Source organism: Megalobrama amblycephala, linkage group LG9, assembly GCF_018812025.1.
Source record: "Megalobrama amblycephala isolate DHTTF-2021 linkage group LG9, ASM1881202v1, whole genome shotgun sequence".
Lineage (NCBI taxonomy): Eukaryota > Metazoa > Chordata > Actinopteri > Cypriniformes > Xenocyprididae > Megalobrama > Megalobrama amblycephala.
The window spans coordinates 4,763,126-4,783,867 of record NC_063052.1 but is presented as its reverse complement, the minus strand read 5'-3'; the positions used below and the strand labels follow the sequence as shown (position 1 = coordinate 4,783,867).

Genomic DNA, 20,742 nt, shown 5'->3' with positions numbered 1-20,742 from the left:
GTCAAGTTTGTTGTAGAGCTTTTATTTTAACAAGTTAAATGTATTTTATGCTCATCTTGGTTGGACAAAATGTAACAACACTTATGGGAAATGTGTGTTTCTATAGACTAGTCAGGGTAGCACCATATTTATTTTTTGACAAGAATGAAAACAAGTCTGTGAGGGACAGAAATGCATTAAATGAATTGTACCTGTCAATTGTTTAGCTGGCGAAACATTGTTTTGTACACAACAACTCCATAAATGATGTGTGATCTTGGACCTTTATCCAGTGCATACCTTTGTAAAGACTTAATCTATCCCTCACAGCCTCATTTTTTCATCTATGTAAAATTCAGTATGGCGTCTACCCTGACTAAAGTCTATTACAAATAAGACTCAAACATCTGGTTTCAGGTAGTCTTTGTAGATCCGCTTGACTCTTGCCAGTTCTCGCTCATCTGGTTTTATACTACCATACCATGAGTACCACAGTTCTCCAGAGCTGAAAGAAAATGGAGCAGGGGTTGGTGCAACAGCACCATGGGTGTTTGAGTAGTCCTCTTTAGAGTAGTCCACATGAGGTAACTGGACAGAAAGTAAGCCTTAAAGGGGAAAAAAATAATCTCATAAAGCACTTACACATCAAATAATAAGATTGATCAGCTCATTCAAGCTTCTTTTATTTGCGACTTAAAACATCGATTTACCATGATCCCTAGCAGTATCAATGGCCTTGTTAAGTAGTTTCTGTTGTTTCATGCACACACCTGAGGAAACAAGTGAAGATGAAGAGAAAATTGGAAGTCAGATAAGGATCATATTAGAAATAAGACACTTGAATGTATTGAGAAATGTGTTACCGGTTCGAGTGGGATCATACACCATTCCAGTTTGAGGACTAATGAACTGCTGCAACAGATTCACATTCTGCAGAACAAATACAGTATATTAAAGCAAATAACTTTAAAGTGTAGTACTCACACGGTCCACATGAAATAAATAATTGAAAAACAAACCTTGTAGTGGATAATGACATTTGGATCACGACAGATGGGACAAGCGTTCGCACATATCTTATCTCCTCTCTATGGCAATTCAAAATCACTTGCATTAAATCAAAGTTTATGGACTGAAAGGCATCTGAATAAGAATATAAAACCAAAACAAATGTGTACTTACAATACAGGTCTTTCTTGTCTTTTGAGGTGGGACGCCCCCCTTATGGTTCCTCCTGTAGTTGGACCACACAGGCTTTGATCCATAACGCTCAATGTACTCTAAAGGGAGAGAGCGATTCTAGCCACCATTTGACCACAATCACTGTACTTTAATCATCTGATCATATTTACCTTCACTTTCTAAGTATTCCCATGGTCTGTCTGCATATCTAGACAGTGTCTCAGCTGAATCGGTGCTCTCAGCAGATGATGATGATGATGATGTACAAAAATTCACACGCAGCACTGGAGCAGCACTTAAAGTTATTTTCCAATCACGAATTCTCTGCAATACAAAAACACGTAAAATTGTCCTTTAATTGTCCCTCGGTCTCTTGTGCTGTCCGCATGCCATCACTGAACTGTAAGCACAACAGGCTTATTACTCTTAACGTTACACAAACAACATTTATTTAAAGGATTTTATTCAACCAACCTGTCTTTGCAGATTTCGTTGTAAAATAACAGGAAATGTGCGGCAGATAACTGTTCCAATGCGTTGTAAGGAGGCTGCCATTTTGTCTTTGTAGCAAACAAGGAAGTTGTTGAGAGGTTAAAGTGTACTGTGACGGAAGTGCACAACTATTGTTCTCACTTTAAAGAGATAAATTAATAAATTCATACATTTTATGTGTCAAATGCTTCTTACAGAAATCAATGTAAAATGTACTTGTGAAACCATTAACTGACAATCCCTTGTTCATCCATTTCTAATTTTTTCGCTTTGCAGAATTTTTGGCAGTCTTATTGGTGTTATTTGTGGTTATATAAATCCAGAAATGAATGAATGTTGCATAATATTGTTGTATTTAATTCTTGAAAACATAACGTTACTGTTTCTAAATCCACTGTAATGAAAGGAATTGTGCATTGCATATAAAGACATATCTGTCAACAAACAACCGAATATGAAATATGCTCTAACCCTATTCGCATGCATGTTTTTCTTTTCCCATCCTTCGTACGTTTCTCATTTTAACCCACACTTTGAACATCATAGCATTACAGTAATTTACATAAACGCTGAATCCAAATTACAATAGCTAGTTTTTGAATGTATAAACGAATATGCCTATATTCGTGTACAATGATGTAATAAAAAAATGTGATAGAAATCCCAACAAATTAATTATTATCCTTGCACAAAGACCATAAAACAACAACCGGAAAATGGAGTGGGGGATGGGCTCGTCCTTGAACATAGAAGGTCGTTTCGAGAGTGTGCGCGCGATAGGACCGCGTGATCATCAACTCCATTTTGTGTTGAAAAGAAACGCCCGAAAGCGCGCTCACGACACCGGGGTGACGCGAAAAACGTCAGAACTATATATACTGAGTCCCACCCTTCTAGAGCATTCCTGGATTTGTCTGAGGTAAGTGTTATATCGGAGGATGGCTCTCCATCTTTTTGCGATTTAAATACGTTTTTTTTGTCCCAAAGTCCGGCTACCTCATCAGTTTTATCAGCAAAAACTATTTTTTGACCGTTATCTGGATTTTCGCCGCCAAATATTCGCTTTTCTCTAATGTTTCTTTGTGCTGTTGTTTCGTTTCAGGTCTGAGTCAGTCTCAGTGAAGATCTGGCGTCGAGGATTTTTCAACTGTGTACGAAGATCAAACCCCAAAAAACTCAATTTTTCTACTCGAGTAACGGACATTCGCTTACTGCTTTTTTGCTCCAGATTGTTCAAGAAGGAAAAGCTCAATTTCAGCCACCACAATCCCGCCCATTATGCCATTTTTCAGCCAATAATGCTAAAGTCATGACAGTTTACGTTCTCTTAAACTGTTAAAAAGCTGAAAATTGTTGCTGTTAAGCACAATATATTAATAGCAACCCGAGACGCAGAGGAGAGGTATTAATAGTAAGTGTTCTTTCAAACCAATTTGAATCGAAATTACGTAAGCTAACCAATTGTCTGTGTTGAAAATGATTCCAGATATAAATAGAGATAAAACTTCTCGAATGTGGCGACCTAAATGCGCCACAGTTTCTAGAGGCAGACAGCATGCTGAGATAAAGCGAGACAGCTAGCTAGCGTATGAGCTCACACCGCAAAGCCAAAGCAGCGGCTTCAACGCCCTGCTTCTCTTTGTGTGTGAGACGGAGAAATCCTAATGATTATTAAAGTAACGATAAATCATCGAATAATAAGCTAGCCATCGCTGATCATAAGCAATCTGTACATAAAGATTGCCATAGGCAGAGCCAGGAAGTGACTGCATTCATTTGGGCTTTTTTTTTATAAACTGCATTCTTTTCAAAGGAGAGCTCACTGGAACAATCAACGCAATCTGCACATAAAGATTGCCAAGTGGCGCCTGTGGATTTAGCCGAACGGAAAAAAACCCAGACTGAAATGCAACATTTTGTTCATAATAATGTCGTTAGGTGTTATTAGTTGGCGGAACTGGATACAGTTTGATGAAATAAACCTCCCTAGGCAATGATAATTTATAAAATGCATAGCAGTCTGACTATAAAGATTGCATTTTTTGTGTTTTACGAGTGCGTAGATAGGGTATTATTTGTCTTGTCGATTTTGCTTTAAAATGGCGGACGGGTTGTCCTTTGCTCGGATCACTCGAGGCAATGGTGGCTTTGTTTTTCTGACTGGATCTACGGGAAATACAGTAATTCGGAACGGCTGTCTCGTGTCGCCATCATCCCCATATACAGCTCGAGGTATCGTCTTAACATCAGTGAGTCGCTAGCGGGGTAAATATAGTAGCACTTTGTAAACGAGAAGACAAATGGCAGGCGGGGGTATATAGCCGTTGTATTTTTAAAAACTTGTTGGAATTCAAAGATGGCGACCGGGCAACCGTTCTATCTAGCGCACCGCGAACACGAAGACAAGTGGTTAAAGATAGTGGGCGTGGCTTAGCTTCGAGTTCAGCCAATCAGAGGAGCCGTTGTCAGCTCAGGGCGAGCTGCTATATCAGAGAGGGACTTCGACAGATGGCAAATCAAATCCCCCTGTGGCCACTATTGAGTAGATGTATAAATTCATATAACTGGCCTTTAGTCAGACCAACACTGGATGCTTTGTTTTGACGAGTTCTAACATAAAACCTTTGGGCAATCTGCTTGAAGATGTCAGTTGTTTGTTACACTCGATAAAATGTTGAAAGTAGGTTACATGGTGTTGAACTTGATTGGTTTAACTGCAGTGCTGTAGGAAGATTATTATTCAGGAAAGGGTGTAATATAATCAGGTTTATTTTAAAAGTTGGACAACTTGTTTCTTGACATCTGCATTTCACCAAAAAAAAAAAAAAAATTGACAGATACAATGTTAATACTTTCTTTACAATGAATGTACAATCTTGTTGACTTTTTCTTGTTTGTTATGACAACTGACGTTTCCAGGAATTGTGTGTATTGTTCCGTGTTTAAGGAGTTCGATTGTGACTATAAAAAGTTCTTCAACAACAGTGTTACGGGTAAGACAAAACCTGATTTCTCACACGATCAAAAGTGAGTAAATTCTAACTTTTTCGATTCAGCCATTAGTAGACATTTTCACTGTCTTTGAAATGTAGAACATAAATTAAAACGTTGCTAAACGCTTGCATGCTTAACAGTCGTAAAACAAATCTATATACATTCAGTGTATATATTATTTAATGTGTAACTCGCCGCGTTGTTCGTTTTCTGCTGTATCTAGTTGGTTAGTCTCGTCGGTGTCCAGTCAAGTGTGCTGTAGTGAGAGGAACTGAAGGGAGATATACTCGCTGTTGCTCCGCGTGGGCAGGGCAAATGACGTGATTTCTCTCTCTCTCTCTCTCTTTCTCTCTCTCTGTCTCTCTCTCTCTCCCCACACCAGATACACTCTGCCCTCGCCCTCACCCGTTCTTTGTAATTGACTTTACCTCAGATATTAGTATTACTGACATGTCCATCTTATATTACAATTTTTATTGCATATATTGTACATGTTTCTTTATTTTAGTATATATTAATCACGTTTGATACTTGAATTTCTTATATTGATGCGTGGCAAATTCACCTCTTCTGTATTTGTGTATATTTAGAAATTACCACATGATGGCGATATAACTCTTTGAAAGCCTTGTGCTTATTTTCAAGTTAACCCTTTGTGATAATACTCTTACTATTATAATTTCTAAACGTAATTATACTCTACGAGTTTCTTGCAACTGGACATTGATCCACAAGGTGGAAAAAGTCTTCCAGAGTCTATTTCCTTCGTTATTTATTTATTTCATGATGTTTTGGGGTGCCTTTTTTGTCATACTTTTTTTTAACAGGATAGAGACAATTATCAAAATTTTTTTGTGAGGTATAAAAAAACTAAATGAAACACAGAAAACATATATATTGAGGGAACAGACTCGGGAAGCCACTTCAAAAAAAAAAAAAAAAAAAATGGTGAATATTTTTCCCACCTAGTGGTTCTGGAATTCTGTAAGTTTATACTTAAAATATAAATAAAATGGTGTAGTTAGTATACTGAGATTCCATATGTGTCTTTGGAAAATATTTAAAGCTTACTCTTTAAAATTAGTTACACAAATGTACATATTGGTCCCACTTTATTTAAGGTGATTTTCTTACAACAAATGGAGAAAAAAAAAAAATGGTACAATGTATTTATTGTGTTCATGTTGTAAAGCAAAACACTTTTCCTGATAATGAGAGGGAGACGAGTAAGGTTAGAGACATGTTTCATTGTATGAGTATAGGTTTGAGGGGTAGGGGTAGAGTCAAAAGTGTAAATATATATGTAATTACAGAAATTACTTGCAGATGTAATTATATGCAGGTATTTTGTAAATATGAGCACAAAAACATGTATATACACAGTAAGTGCATTGTATCAAATGATTAATTTAAATGTTAGTACACCTAAAAGACATTTGATTTAAAAAAAAAAAAAAGTGGGTCCTACACATTTTTATATCCATCAACCCCATAGCAATGACAATAGTGGATATGTCTATTTATAAAATTGTTCATATTTTTGATTTTTATACTATATGTATATATACATACTGTAAGGTTTTGTTTTTTCTAATGTTCCAATTTATAAATATGATCTTGTTTTTCCTATGTATCTTATAGATGTTAGGTTGGTATAGACAGATGGATCACAGCAGTGTCAAACAAGGAAGACAGAAAGTGTGTTAATGCCAGAGTCCCTGTGTGGTTCACAGCTGTCAGTGTGACAGTGCTTTTCTGTTAAACAAGAAAATCCTGTCAATCATTTGCACACTTTTACTGTTATTTCCCTAGTGTGTCTTGACATATTTGTGATAAATGGTATTAAAACACTATAATTGAACTTTTGGAGGATTACAAGGGTTATCGTTATACAAATTAATTACTAATAAAAAAAGTTGTAAAAACAATGTTCAACTGTAAGTGCATTCTCAAATATTTTTTAAATTGTCTTTTTCCCTCTCTTATCTCTATTTGTATATAATTACTATTTAAATGATATAATAATTTGAATGCACATTACTGATCACAGCCATTATATTCTGTTCCATAACTCCTTTGTACCAGTGATGTTTGTGTAATGTACAGTGTATATGAAAAGCAGGTGGGTTTATGACAGTGACATAACACATGTAATGTAACATTTTACTTTTACATTTATCTTTCATCATTTCAGATATGAACTGAATTATACAACGCTCAACGCTAACCAATCATCCAGTTTCTAGTATAATTAAATAAGTGACAGACTTATTCGATTATAGTGGAAGACTGGTAACATGAACGTTGTATAATTCAGTCTGCAATCATCTGTTAAACTATAACAAATATACCCTTTCTAGTGGCAGAAAGTCCAGTAAATATCAACAGCCCAACAGATGTCATATATTAAACATTTTATTCACTAGGAAGGGAACTTTGTAGTCAGCTGCACTGTAATATTTCATTTATTGACATTCCAACAGTTTTTGGGATATAGTAATCAAAGTCCCACCTTTTTATGTAATTACATCATTTTCCTATTGATGAAACCCTATGAATTTGAGCACCAACTGTTGTTTAATGTAGTATGTTTCTTAATGAATACATGACTTTGTACCTGTTGCTGTTGTGAACAGAATGGACACCACTTGCTCTGTGGTTGTGTGCTTCATCGTATCTGATGTGAATCAGAAAACTTGATAAGAAGTCCATATCAGATTCGGTGGAATATATTTATATATATATAAAAATGGAAGTTTCTCTTCACTCCATTTTTGTTGGCATCTTAGCCAATGTCTTCAGAGCCTGTTGTTTCCAAGTTACTTAAGATCCACAGTCGCTTGGCTAAACATTAATGGGAATAACTTCTTGAAGGATTCCGCATTGTCCTTTTGCTGTTCCAGTGAGCTCTCCTTAAGTGCCATCTAATTTTTTCAGTATTGATTGGGTGATTTTATGCCATATCCCAGATTCTCCCCAGTGGCATAAGCACATGAATAACCCTTGTTTTCTCTCCCTCTGTCAGTAAGCAGTTATGGCTGTGGGCCCGGTGGACCCCAGAGAGGTGCTGAAAGGCGTGGAAGCTCTGCTGGGGAAAGATGGAGAGCTACGGAGTCTTGAGGGAGTCGCTAAAGTCTTCAGGTGAGATGCTTTTACCATTTATTTATTTTTATTTTTTTTCCATTTATTCAGTTAACCCAATAGTATTTCTCTAACTTATTTTCCTCTTTTTGAAACAGTCTCATGAAGGCCTCGCATAAAATGGTCAGCAGATGCATGTATCTGAACATCTTGCTACAGACAAAATCACATGATGTACTTAATCGGTAAGAGTAATATCCATAAAGAAAAAAACGGTTTGCTGAAACACTTTTGTTTTCAAGGTTGTGCTCAACTCTTTCTCTTCCAATCAGATTCATTCGAGTTGGTGGCTACAAGTTGTTGAACTCATGGCTCACCTACTCAAAAACCACCACCAACACCCCCCTGCTGCAGCTCATACTGCTCACTTTGCAGAAACTCCCTCTAACTGTGGACCACCTTAAACAGGTACTTCACCACACCACAGCCCCATAAAACTCACACACTTGCCCCCGCAGTCTTCTAACACCTGTTCTCTGTGTGTTTTCTTTTTCTCTCCTACTAGAACAACACAGCCAAGCTGGTGAAACATCTGAGCAAGAGCGGTGAGACAGAAGGTAAGAGCACATGTTCCATACATCAGTGTCAGACAGTTTGCTTACAGTGTTCCAGAGCTCAAGTTTGAACTCTGTGGCTTCTCTTTCTCCCAGAGCTGAGGAAGCTGGCGTCAGTGCTGGTGGATGGCTGGATGGCTATTATACGCTCTCAGAGCGTCGCCAGTGGAGCGTCACCCAATGGTAAGGCTTCTCATTTTTACATTGTCTTCTCTGTCACTCTGTTTTCTTTTAAAGTAGACTTGCTGCACTTTTAACGTGAGTTATAGCCAAGCGGGGTTCCCATTATTGGCACGTAACCCAACTCTGTTTTTCATCAGACAAGAAACGGAAAAAGGAGGACGGAAAAGTGCGTCCAGAGGTGAAGCCCAGAGAAAAGGGAGCAGACGAGGAGAAGAAGAAAGACAAACCAAAAGCTTATGCTCCAAGTCACGCAAAGATCCGCTCTACAGGTTAGTCACTTTTATTTATATATTATAGTATTTATTCATATTTTGAATTGGCTTCTATTTTTATATTTTCAGTTTTAATTTTAGTACTTATTTATTTTAGTTAGTGGCCTGGCCAAGGAAACATTTCAAGTTTTTTAAGTTTATTATTTATTTATTTTTTATTTCAGCTTTATTTTAATGACCAAAAATTATTTTATTTTAGTTTTAGTTATTTTTAATAGTTTTAAAGTGCTTTAGCTGCCTAAAATGGGTAAATTATTCATTTATAGATGATAATTTTTTTTTTTTTTTTTTTTGTCTCAGTAACTTTTGCACCATGTTTTGAAGGTTCTTGTGTCTCAGTAACACATTTGAAAAGTGATCTGTCTAAACTTACTGAATACATGGTGTCTGCAGGTTTGGAGGTTGAGAGCCCAGCTCCAGTTCCTGTAAAGAAGACCCCCACTGCACCCCAATTGGGAGACAAATACAACATCAAGCCAGCTATGCTTAAAAGACCAAGGTAAACAAACGCTTCCTTTCTCTTTTTGCCAATAATGAGCCGTCGTATGTAATCCATTCTCATTTAATTCATGCTTTGAATGAATATGAATGCAGTTTTACTTTGGAGGATTTGAAATTAATCATTAAACTCTGACTTTTCCTTCAGCACATCGCCAAATGACGCACCACCAGTGGAGAAAAAGTACAAGCCGCTTAACACCACCCCCAACTCTACCAAAGAGATCAAAGTCAAACTTATACCCGCACAGCGTGAGTATACCCATTCAGCACTTCAACTCCAGCAATGTGATTATGATAATCTGCAAAAAAGCTTTGAATTAGGTGGAGAGAGTAGAGTTTCCCCTCTAACTAGTGCTGAATATCCATCTCTTTTCCTTTTAGCGATGGAGGCCACTGGATTTCTGGATGCCCTCAACTCCGCTCCAGTGCCTGGCATCAAGATCAAGAAAAAGAAACCAAAGGCAGTTTCCCCTACCACTAATAAGGTGTGCCACATCAGACTACCCTCATTTTTGTTCATGCTTTGTGGATTTTTAAAAAATTTTTTTCCAGACATCCAAAGGCACATATCCACTAACTGTGTTCTCAATTCACTTGTCCCCCACAGCCCTGTCCATTTGATGGCAGGCCACAGTCATACTCGGGCACACAGGCCAAACCGTCTTCCCCCGAGACTCCTTCATCTCAGACCCCTCCTCATGAGAACCAAGAACTGGAACAGCCCGGCACACCCGTGCCCACCGAGGACCCTGAAGCCATGGATACTAGTGAGTCCTGTTGCGTTTAAATTGGCCACAACCTCACTGAGAGCTGAATGTGCTGAATTAAAAATGCTTTATTTCGTGTTTTCAGGTGATAAACCCAATGCTTTGGCTGAACCTCGAGGCGAGGAGGAGAGTCTGACTAAGAAAGGAAAGAAAAAGAAAAGCGTTCGGTGGGCAGAAGAGGATCATCTCAAAGAGTACTTCTACTTTGACCTGGATGAGACAGAGAGAGGTAAAACAACACTTTCCTCACTTACACTATTGTTCAGGATTTCTTTTCTTTGGGGTTTCTTAAGTCTCTTATGCTCACTAAGGCTGCATTTATTTTACCCAAATGTACAGTAAAAGCAGTAATATTGTGAAATAATATTATTATTATTATATAATCTAGCACACATTATTTACTTGGGATTTGTTCAATAGTAATCATCACTCTTTATTCCTCAGTGAACGTCAATAAAATTAAGGACTTCGGCGAGGCGGCTAAACGGGAGCTGATGATGGACAGGCATACGTTTGAAATGGCTCGTCGTCTTTCTCACGACACCATGGAGGAGAGGGTGCCCTGGACTCCACCGCGACCTTTGACCCTCATAGGCAGCCTGGTCATTCCAGGTGCCACTAGCAGAGAGAAGATGATCCAGAGAGACCGAGAGATGGGCATTCTGCAGGAGATCTTCCTCAGCAAGGAGAGGTAAGACAACCAATCATCTGGATTTGACTGGATTGTTAAAGTGGGACATGTTATTATTTATTACTTATGCAATAACATGCAAAAATCAGTTGTTTTTCATGTTCATTTTAATTTACTTTTGTCATTTGTATTCATTTGTCTTCTTGTTTAATATTACTATATAGGTTTAATTTATTTTATTTCAGTAACATTTTATTTATTTTAGTAAACACTAAAATACTTAAACTTTTTTTCAATAAGTTTCTGAGGCAACATTTCTATTTATTTTTTAAATATTGATTTTAGATTTTTCATCAAAATTATATTTATATATATATATATATATATATATATTTTTTTTTTTTTCAGCTTTAATTTAACAAAAATGTTTTTAATAGTTTTACTTTTAGTTAATAATAACCCTGGCACAAATGAACTGTCCATGTTTATGAAGTAAATAGGGTAATAAAATGATAATTTTGTTGTCTTTAAAAGCATGATAATAGTTTGAAATTTAAATGGACATATATGGTTTGTTCCTCTCTCTGCAGTGTTCCAGACAGTCCTCACGAGCCAGACCCTGAGCCGTATGAGCCCATGCCGCCTCGTCTCATCCCACTGGATGAGGTAAGACAGGCAATGACCTTTTTACATTCTTCCCCCTCCATTTTTGTCTTTATTTTAGAAGTATCAGATGTGGTATGTGATTTGACCTCTTTCTCATTCTGTGGTGTTGTAGGACTGCAGTATGATGGAGGAGAATTACATGGAGCCCGCTGACACAGCTGCCTCTGGCTCTTCTGGCTCTAATGAAGGCTCCAAGCTCCCTCCTGTTCTAGCCAACCTCATGGGCAGCCTAGGCAGCAGCGGCCGCAGCCCTCAGGCGCAAGGCAGCGCCCCACCAGTGACTAATAACCCCGCTGTTAATGTCCAGGAACTACTCACATCTATTATGGTAAGACGAATTACACATCTACATGTTATTTACCATGAGAATGTGCAAAGACTTTGTTTTTTAAGCATCTCTTCTTGTTTTCAGGGTGCTCAGGGATCTAACCAGTCTCCAGAGGACCTGATCAAACAGCCTGATTTCTCTGATAAGATCAAGCAGCTTTTGGGCTCTCTGCAACAGAACCAGAACCAAAATCAGAACCCGCCTCCCAATGCTCCACCAAGTACGTGTTTGCTCTCTATCAATGTTATGTTACAGTGTTATTTTATTTATATACTTTTATAATTTTTATTAATATTTTGAATTGCCTATTATTTATATTAGTTTTGTGTGTTTATATATACTTTATAATATTTTTATAAATGTAGTTTTAATTTATTTTGATTCACCTTTAGTCTATGTATTGTTTTATTTTTTTTCTGCTTTATTTAAATTGACAACCCTTTAAGTTTTAGTTTAGCTTTAAGTAATTTGTGTTTTTATAATTTTTATATTTTATAGTTTATTATATAATTTATAATTTATATTTTTTATAATTTATTGGTTGTTGTTTTTTTAATATATTTTAAAAACTTACATTTTTATTATTTCAGTGTAAGTACTCATTTCAATTAATTGCCAAGGCAACATTTTTCTATTTTTTTTCATTTAGTATTTATTCTTTTTATTTCTGCTTTATTTCAATTAACAAACCTTTTTATCAAATGTTTTAGTTAACCATAACAGCACTGCTATGTTGAGCAAAAACTGCATGATGGTTAAACAACATACTTAATGTTCTGTTTCTCTCATTTTGTAGTGAACACCGGTCTGCTTGGTCATGGCCCTGGCGTGAACATGAACAACATGAACAACATGCAGATGCCAATGAATGGTGGTTTTCCTCCCAACAAGCCACCTGGACCCCATTTCAACCATCCTCCACCTCCTCCTCCCCACGGCCATGGCCCACCACCCTTCAACCCTGGCGGCCCACGTATGATGGGTCCCCCGCCCGGTCCACAGGGCCGTGGGGCGGACAACGGCAATTACTGGGGTGACGACTCCATGAGAGGAGGCCCACACCGAGGAGGTCACTTCCACCGGGGGCGAGGGAGAGGAGGAGATCCGGGATTCAGAGGACGAGGCGGACGAGGAGGACCACGTGGAGGACATAACAGCATGGGCGGTAGGTTTGAACGCCAAAAGCATTAATTTTCCAACTTTAAAAATAAGCTTAAAACTAACGTCCAGTTTTTTCTTTCATTTCAGACATGTCAAAGAGGCCAGTGTGTCGCCATTTCATGATGAAAGGAAACTGTCGGTATGAAAATAATTGTGCGTTTTACCACCCTGGTGTAAATGGACCACCTCTTCCTCCCCAGCACGGACACTAACGCACTGAAAAGCTCCAATTCCTTGAACTCGCCACTAGTGGGCAAAAGGACTCAAAATGAGCCTCGTGTACAGGGACTGAACCTGACTCGCAGAAACAGTACGATGTGGAGGGGGATGTTTGCGTCTGTGACAGCACAATCCCATCTGCTTCCTCCGCCTGTACGGTTGCTTCATCAGGATCTGAACATAAACAGTTTCTTCTCGATTCTACACCACTTTCTCTGATCTGGAAAGCTGGGAGAAGATCTGAGATCCTCTATGAAGAGTCAGACAGTGACTATACCCATTACTTGACTTTGGGGCCTACATGTAAATACTGATTCCTGGAGATGGTGATTCATATGTATATTTTTTATTGTGATTCAGTGTACCACTGACCTGACTGCTAAAGATTGTACTACATTGCTCTGTAACCACTAGGACAAGGTGTAAATAATCGTCTTCACTCAGTGGTGTACAGTTACTTCAGCTTCTCCTGGTGCCCAAAACCCCAAGATACCGAATGTGCAGTTTTCCAAATTACAATTTGCACATCAGTATAATGAAATTGACAAGTTATTAGAGCGCAGAAATGTTATTTTAAGATTCATCTGGTTGAATTCTGTCCATCTGATGTTTGCAGAAGATGGCAAATTTGTTTTTATTTTCAGGTTTCTATAGAAGAGGGAGAAAACATCCTTCTATGAAATATGTACATGCTTTAAACTTTACTGGTTTTCAGTCATGAAAAGAGCCTCAAGTCATTTTCACACTTGGTCCTTCTTTTTTCAATGATTTTCAGTTTAAAAAAACGCCCGACTGATACTTGTCTATATATTGCAGCACTAAATTGTATTTATCGATTGGCATTATGTTCACTGTACACCCGATTGGAAATATTGTACACGTGAGGGGTTAATACTATTCAGAAACGTTACCTTTTGCATCTGGGCACAAAATACAACTTTTTCGAAGTCCCTTTGCATACTTGAATTGATACCTTGTGATGGAAAGTGATCCTAGCCTGCTAAAGAAATATCAACCAGTTGTTCTTTGTAGTGTGACAATCAGGAGAAGTAGTTGTGATTATTTCCTACTTGATGTTGATGCTCTCATTTGATTTGCTGTGTGCATTGATGTTCTCATGCTGTCAGACCCTCAGTCCAGCTCGGACTCGTGTGGGTCTGACCTGCTCTATCAGTGTTCAACTGAGCCTAACCTGGGCTACAAACCACTATCAAGGCCAAACTTATTCAAGTGTTTTCTGTGAAAACAGTGGCCATTGTCTCTTTTGGGACTCGATTTTTCTTCTTCTTTTTTTTTTTTTCTTTGGTTTGATTCACTATTTTCCCATGGTTTTATTTTGATACAAGTCGGATGATTATTATGGTTTTTTTTTTTTTGTATTATAATTTGAAAGATGTCTATGTGTCAGAGCGCCGCATAAACAATAAAAGGCACATTCAGAAATGTAAGGTTTTTTTCTACATGTAAATTAATAAACATTAAAAAAAAAAAAAAAAAAATCACCAGAATGTGCAGTTCTTTCTGAAATTAACTTTTTATTTTCAGTCTCCCGACTCACATTAGACTGTATACATATATAATCACCACTCTCGCTCAGGTCCGGTTTGCTTTTTTAACCTCTAAATGCTTCATTGTTTGTGCATCTCAAACAGGGTTACGTTAGAATTCTAGACAATTGCACCGAATTTCTCCACCCCCCACATATGCCAATCCAGTCCAATCGCTAACAGTCCTTTGCCGGCGCGTTTGCCTTCCTGCCTGACAGATCCGTGTTCTCAGGGCGGAATCGGGTGCAGATGGCCGCTGTAGTGTGTATGACAAGGAGTGGCTTGTGCACCCAGCCCTCAAGGGCAAATATTGACTTTTTCGTAGAATTTCTGCCTGCATGCGAAGTGGAGCAAGTATAAATTAGAGTTAAGGACACCTCAGCAATTCATTCATTCTTTGTAATATTCATTTCATGTTCCCTGAGGAACTGTACAGGAAAATTGTCAAAAAATAAATAAATAAATATATATATTTGGTTTTGTGATCATGATTTTAGAATGGAATTAATGTGTTTGTTTAATATTTGTTGCAAGAAAATATTACTAAATCAAATCATCTTTTAAGCTGTATTTAGGCAAGTCACAAATCTTGGTAAAAGAATTGCAATATTTGCAAATAAATGTGAACATGCGCACTACCTTTCAAAAAAATTCTTTATTCAGCAAGTATTCATTAAATTGATCAAAAGTGATGACAGTAAAGACTTTTTCATTGCTACAAATGAGAACAAATCATCATATAGGAATGATTTCTGAAGGACGATGGCTGCTGAAAATTCAGCTTTGCCATCACAGGAATAAATTTACATTATAAAATACATTTAAATAGAAAACAGTTATTTTAAATTGTAATAAAATTTCACAATTTTGCTGTTTTACTGTATTTTCAATCAATAAATGCAGCCTTGGTAAAAAAATCTTAGACTATTTTTATTATTTATTAAATTATTAAAACATATATTATTGTATTATTAAAAATACCATGTTATTACAAATTGTATTATTTTATATTATTATAATATTTTATGATAAATATTTTCTGAAGGTTTAACACCTTTCACTTTGACTTAAATGTAGAGCACATCCTCTGCTGTAGACTCCTGCTCCTGTCTTTTTTTTTTTTTTTGTGATAAACCTTTAGTTTGTTGGAGTAAGTCATACCTGTCATTTTCAGCACAATGGCAGAAATATAGGGACAGAGAAATGTCCACCTGAAGGACACAGAGAGTGAAGTCATAAAAAGACTTGATTCATTCAGTCTGAGTGGTGTTGGTTGTCGTAGAGGCCCTGACTTGATTCCAGTCTGCACAAAGACACCATTGATCCTCCGCTGGTCACATTATCCCAGAGCCGCTAGTGGAAAGGGGCTTTGTCAGGCCTGAATTACAACATTATTTTCAGAGTCATTTTTCAGAGAAGATGAAATTAGCTAAGCATTCACCTCTCCTGCTCACCAGCACTGATGCTATGACTTGCTCAGGAAATTTAAATGTATGTTTGAGGAACTCGAAAGAGGATGTTACACAATAACGCCTGCAACTGTCATGTAATACAGTTATCATCATCATTTCCAAATTATGAAAATATCCTTTTGAGCACAAAACAAAAAATAAATAAATTAATTTAAAAAAAATAAAATAATAATAATAAAAAATAAAAAACATAACATAACATATTATTGAAAATGAATTAAAATAAACTGAAAATTTTATAATAATAATAATAATAATAATAAAATAAATAATAATATTAACAACAATAAAATGTTACATAGAAGAAAAAAAGTCTTTCTCACAGAATCCTCAGGACATGAATTTAAGAAACTTCCTTTTTAAAATAAAATAAAATAAAATTAAATAAAATAAAATAAATTAAATTAAATTAAATTAAATTAAATTAAATTAAATTAAATTAAATTAAATTAAATTAAATATTTTTGGAAACTAAACTAAAATGAAAAAAAAAATAAATAAATAAATGAAAATAAACAGAATAAAAATAGAATAATAAAATAAAATACAATTAAAACATAAAACATAACATATTATTGAAAATGAATGAAAATAAATGGAATGAACATTTATAAAAATAGAAATAATAATACTAAAATAAATAAATAAATAAATAATAATAATAATAATAACAAGAATCATGAGTCTTAAGGACAGATTTAAGAAGCTTTTTTTGAGTGCTAAATAAAATAATAAAATAAAATAAAATAAAATAAAATAAAATAAAATAAAATAAAATAAAATAAAATAAAATAAAATAAAATAAAATAAAATAAAATAAAATAAAATAAAATAAAAATGACACCAGTTATTATAATTACACCATATCACACCGGTTACCAGTCCATCTAAGAACTGATTTTAAAGTTCTTGGTTTATAAAACATTGCATAATCTATCTGGCACCTCTATACATTTCAGACCGTCTGTAGAGATATGTCCCAAATTATAGTTTAAGATCCTCTAGTACTAGTCTTCTGGCACATTATACAGTAAATCATAAATGATCTGGTGGTACTTCTTTAAGCCAATATGCTCCAAAAATTTGGAATTGTACCAAATAAAGTAAAATAGGCTACCAGCATTCATATTTTTTTTAAAAAGCGGGTTAAGACACATATTTTTAAAGTTGCTTATCAACATAACAATATGGTGTGAAGTATAATATATTATATTTTACCTTCTGATTCTCTTATAGTTGTTTTTTTTATATTATTTTATGTTGATATTAAGGTCAAACTCAATTGCCAATTGCTTTATTTTACATTTTACATTCTGAACCTTTATTGTTATTTTTATTTTCACATTGTGTGAAATTTTATTATTTGATTTTATGCTTGTGAAGCACTTTGAGTTGCATTTTATGTATGAAAAGTGCTATACAATAAATGTTTATTATTATTATTATAAATATATAAATAATACATTTCTTGAAAATAAACTGAATATTTTGAAATAACAATAATAAAGGTTACACAGAAAAAAGTTACACCAAAAGTCATCCTCATAATCAGCCATCTTAAGGACACGTCAGTTCTTTAGAAGGACTGTATTCGAGAAACTTCCTTTTGAGCGCTTCATTAAGCAAATGTTTGAGAGGCAGGATTTCACCATCAAACTAGACTTTGTATAAACACTATTAAAATCCTGTATACAATACACTCCCTATCATATTACAGATATCAGATTAATTATAATGCACCAGTTAGTTATAATGTCCAAATGTTCCTATACATATAGCAGATTTACTACTACAAACTTCAATAATAATTCGCTTAATCAAATTTGTCAATTCATAGTATTGACAAAAAATGAAAAAAATGCAAGATATTCTAGCACCACGTCATGCCTCAAATTACGAAAGCCCATTAATGTAATGTAATGTACCCCTCTGACGTCACAGATCAGAGCTCAGCCAATCCTAAGAAGCCCAATCATACTAGTCTTCAATAGCTTATCACAACTATCTGCTGACCTGTCCTTGGCGCCAAGCCAAATAAAAAAATTTAATGGAAAGTTTGCATGCAAAATGGGGCCGGACAGCATTAGAGCGCAGAATCGCATTCCAGAGCAGGAGAGGGGTGGGCGGAGCCTCAGGTCAGCAGGTGTATAAGTGTCGCACAGGTGAGAGAGAGTTGCAACAAGAGGACCAGGAGTCTGAGCCTGAACACACACACACACACAGCAGGGAACCTGAGAACAGGTGAGGAACCGTCATTAAAGGGACATTGTGCTTGTATATTTCTCAGAAGGCTTTGCTAAAGATTGTTTTAACTGCTGGGACTGATGTTAAAATCATGCTTTGTCATTTCCTAACAGCTATATATTGAAATGCTTTGTTCTTTCAGCCAGTGAAGATGCTTAAAGGATTACTTTCAGTGCTCTTGGTCCTGGTGGCCTTGTCCTCTGTCATGGGGAAGCTTGAGAAGACCACTGCCAAGAAAGAGAAGAGGATTCCTCAGACTCTCTCCAGAGGTCAGCTTCATGAAAACATCTCGAGTCATTCTTTTCAGCAATTTTGCAAAATGATAAGCGGGTGTGCTGTTGTGATCTGCTATAACAGCAAAACTGAAGCTACATAATGAACTGTAGACGCAGAATGTAGTATAAGGATCAGTTTCATTGAAGTTACTTTTGGAAATATTTCAGTTTTTATTGTGTGAAATATTATCTCAGACCTCATGTTGTGCAATATTGATTTGAATGGCCTATGTAGTAGCAGTCATTTGCATTGGCTATGTAGATTTTGGTTTTTAGGACTCATATTGTGTATTCATTTCTTTCAGGATGGGGTGATCAGTTGATTTGGGCACAGACGTACGAGGAAGCTCTGTTTTGGTCACGATCCAAGTGAGAAAAGCTTGTATTATATAGAATTATAGAGTATGGTGTTTAATAATAAGTAATTTCTGCGGATGTATTCCGATAACATTTGATTTTAAGGTGTCCTTGTTTCAGTGTAATTATACATTTAAGTATTGGGTAATAGCAATATGTACTTACTATAAAGTCAGGATTAGGGTTTGGTTTAGGGTTAGTTGCAAGGACACTGTAAAATAAAGTGTTACCTTTTAAAATTGATTATCTTTTTTTAATATTTTGTATAACTTGTATTATCTGTTTAATTAGGAACAAGCCCCTCATGGTCATCTTTCACTTGGAGGACTGTCCACACAGCCAGGGTAAAGCTTGACTTTTATTTTGAAATTTTCATTGACTGTTAGTTTAAACTTCTTAGTTTGCTCTTCATGTTTGTATTATTTTATTTTCATATATTTTATATCATTCAATTAGCTCTAAAGAAGGCCTTTGCTGAGGATAAAGACATCCAGAAGTTGGTCGATGAGGAATTTGTGATCTTGAATCTGGTGGTGAGTAAAATCGCTAACACTTTACATTTGTTAACATTAGCTAACTACATGAGTTAGCATGAACTAACAATGAAAATACTTCTCTTATTTAATGCTAATTTACTAACACATTATTAAAATCAAAAGTTGTATCTGTTAATAGGCTAATTGATAGAGCTGAGCTAACATGCTAACAAGGGACAGTTGTATTTTTATAAACCAACGTTAACAATGACGAATAAAAACTGTAACAAACGTATTGCTCGTTGTTAATACAGCATTAAAGTGTTTTTAAGGTCCTTGTCTGTCTGTTATGTGTGTTTTGAATGTCTGTAAATTGAACTGGGATTCATGTCTTTTACAGTATGAGACCACAGATAAGCACTTGTCTCCTGATGGGCAGTATGTCCCCAGAATCCTCTTTGTTGGTGAGTTAATTTAATTATGACAGCTAGATAAATTATGCTACATATTAAGAAAAAGTCTGCACAGATGATTCAAATCTTTCCTGTTTTCCAGATCCCTCCATGACCGTTCGAGCAGACATCACAGGCCGCTATTCCAACCGCATGTACGCCTATGAGCCGGCTGACATGAAGCTCTGTAAGTCTGAAGCAAATTTAAAGCCAAGATAAGCTATTAAACATCCTCGTGCTGACAGTATCACTTGTTTGGTTTTGTTTCCACAGTGTTAAGCAACATGCAAAGAGCCCTGAAGTTTTTGAAGACAGAGCTGTGAACACAAAAGTCTAGTCTTTTTGACCGCCGAGAGGACATTACTTCCCTGAGGGCCACTATTATTCTGTCATTTGTTTACTTGTTGACTGCATGAAACGCACTGTAAAGCCCTGTACAAATTTTAAGTACTTTCTTTGAATAGATTCTGTTACGGTTAACCGTCAGGCTTTCATTTTCATGTTTGCTTTTTTCAATAAATGAAGTTGTACAAAAATTTGCTTCTCGTGGTAATTTGTTTAGGCAGTGACGTTTGCACAGTTATTCAAAGTAGAGGCCATGTGGGTTTTCCAGTTAACGGAGTCTCCGGCTAGTATCCTGGTGGGAGGAGTCAAGAGTAACTGGCAGCGTGTTTTCCTTAGTCATATTGTTGCCTGGTTACTAGCTGCCTTTTGTTAACCGCTGAGCACTTGGTCTGAGCGTGTCAGTTCCTTATTGGTTTAGGGTAGAGGAAGTTGCTCTCCTGAAATACTCTATTACAATGGAATGGAATGGGATTTGAGACAATAAAAGACTTAGGCATAAGCATT

At 36.1% G+C, this 20,742-nt stretch overlaps 3 protein-coding genes and 1 long non-coding RNA gene across 7 annotated transcripts; 2 read left to right on the top strand and 2 right to left on the bottom strand.

The window, feature by feature from the left end:
- Position 1: 1 nt before the first annotated feature.
- On the bottom strand, positions 2 to 2,473 carry mrps18b (mitochondrial ribosomal protein S18B). Of its 3 annotated transcripts, none has more exons than XM_048201264.1 (8): positions 2,364 to 2,473; positions 1,636 to 1,721; positions 1,332 to 1,485; positions 1,162 to 1,259; positions 999 to 1,067; positions 843 to 909; positions 690 to 749; positions 2 to 584 (listed from the first exon to the last, which is right to left on the bottom strand). In XM_048201264.1, exons 2-8 carry the CDS (start codon positions 1,714 to 1,716, stop codon positions 379 to 381), a joined length of 735 nt encoding a protein of 244 aa, XP_048057221.1. In that variant the 5' UTR covers positions 1,717 to 1,721; positions 2,364 to 2,473; the 3' UTR covers positions 2 to 378. The 3 variants fall into 3 exon arrangements, with proteins under 3 accessions (XP_048057221.1, XP_048057222.1, XP_048057220.1); XM_048201265.1 differs by lacking the exon at positions 2,364 to 2,473 and adding an exon at positions 2,125 to 2,346; XM_048201263.1 differs by lacking the exon at positions 2,364 to 2,473 and adding an exon at positions 1,849 to 2,106.
- ppp1r10 (protein phosphatase 1, regulatory subunit 10) lies at positions 2,437 to 14,569 on the top strand. 2 transcript variants are annotated; one of them, XM_048201262.1, is made up of 19 exons: positions 2,437 to 2,572; positions 2,756 to 3,064; positions 7,673 to 7,788; positions 7,887 to 7,973; positions 8,061 to 8,196; positions 8,294 to 8,345; positions 8,439 to 8,525; positions 8,663 to 8,794; positions 9,191 to 9,296; positions 9,444 to 9,547; positions 9,680 to 9,783; positions 9,906 to 10,065; positions 10,151 to 10,294; positions 10,510 to 10,756; positions 11,287 to 11,362; positions 11,475 to 11,690; positions 11,775 to 11,910; positions 12,487 to 12,855; positions 12,939 to 14,569. In XM_048201262.1, exons 3-19 carry the CDS (start codon positions 7,682 to 7,684, stop codon positions 13,061 to 13,063), a joined length of 2,388 nt encoding a protein of 795 aa, XP_048057219.1. In that variant the 5' UTR covers positions 2,437 to 2,572; positions 2,756 to 3,064; positions 7,673 to 7,681; the 3' UTR covers positions 13,064 to 14,569. The 2 variants fall into 2 exon arrangements, with proteins under 2 accessions (XP_048057219.1, XP_048057218.1); XM_048201261.1 differs by lacking the exon at positions 2,437 to 2,572 and having other exon boundaries at positions 2,579 to 3,064.
- A 45-nt stretch (positions 14,570 to 14,614) lies between these two features.
- LOC125274802 lies at positions 14,615 to 16,207 on the bottom strand. The gene is made up of 2 exons (XR_007186324.1): positions 15,779 to 16,207; positions 14,615 to 14,951 (listed from the first exon to the last, which is right to left on the bottom strand). It is a non-coding gene; the product is annotated as an uncharacterized LOC125274802 (long non-coding RNA).
- A 1,971-nt stretch (positions 16,208 to 18,178) lies between these two features.
- Positions 18,179 to 20,429, top strand: agr2 (anterior gradient 2). Its single transcript, XM_048201267.1, has 8 exons — positions 18,179 to 18,330; positions 18,476 to 18,602; positions 18,914 to 18,977; positions 19,257 to 19,309; positions 19,422 to 19,498; positions 19,842 to 19,905; positions 19,997 to 20,080; positions 20,167 to 20,429. Exons 2-8 carry the CDS (start codon positions 18,485 to 18,487, stop codon positions 20,214 to 20,216), a joined length of 510 nt encoding a protein of 169 aa, XP_048057224.1. The 5' UTR covers positions 18,179 to 18,330; positions 18,476 to 18,484; the 3' UTR covers positions 20,217 to 20,429.
- The last annotated feature ends 313 nt before the right edge of the window (positions 20,430 to 20,742 follow it).

Excerpts from the sequence above, each read along its gene's own strand:
- mrps18b (XM_048201263.1), bottom strand. The coding sequence starts at position 1,903 with ATGAACAAGGGATTGTCAGTTAATGGTTTCACAAGTACATTTTACATT. Across the intron at positions 1,722-1,848 it reads TACATTTTACATTGATTTCT|ACAAAATGGCAGCCTCCTTA; the intron begins GTAAGAAGCATT and ends TTTGCTACAAAG. Across the intron at positions 585-689 it reads TGATACTGCTAGGGATCATG|GCTTACTTTCTGTCCAGTTA; the intron begins GTAAATCGATGT and ends TTCCCCTTTAAG.
- ppp1r10 (XM_048201262.1), top strand. The coding sequence starts at position 7,682 with ATGGCTGTGGGCCCGGTGGACCCCAGAGAGGTGCTGAAAGGCGTGGAA. Across the intron at positions 8,197-8,293 it reads CTGTGGACCACCTTAAACAG|AACAACACAGCCAAGCTGGT; the intron begins GTACTTCACCAC and ends CTCTCCTACTAG. Across the intron at positions 11,691-11,774 it reads AACTACTCACATCTATTATG|GGTGCTCAGGGATCTAACCA; the intron begins GTAAGACGAATT and ends TCTTGTTTTCAG.
- agr2 (XM_048201267.1), top strand. The coding sequence starts at position 18,485 with ATGCTTAAAGGATTACTTTCAGTGCTCTTGGTCCTGGTGGCCTTGTCC. Across the intron at positions 18,603-18,913 it reads TCCTCAGACTCTCTCCAGAG|GATGGGGTGATCAGTTGATT; the intron begins GTCAGCTTCATG and ends CATTTCTTTCAG. Across the intron at positions 19,310-19,421 it reads GGACTGTCCACACAGCCAGG|CTCTAAAGAAGGCCTTTGCT; the intron begins GTAAAGCTTGAC and ends TCATTCAATTAG.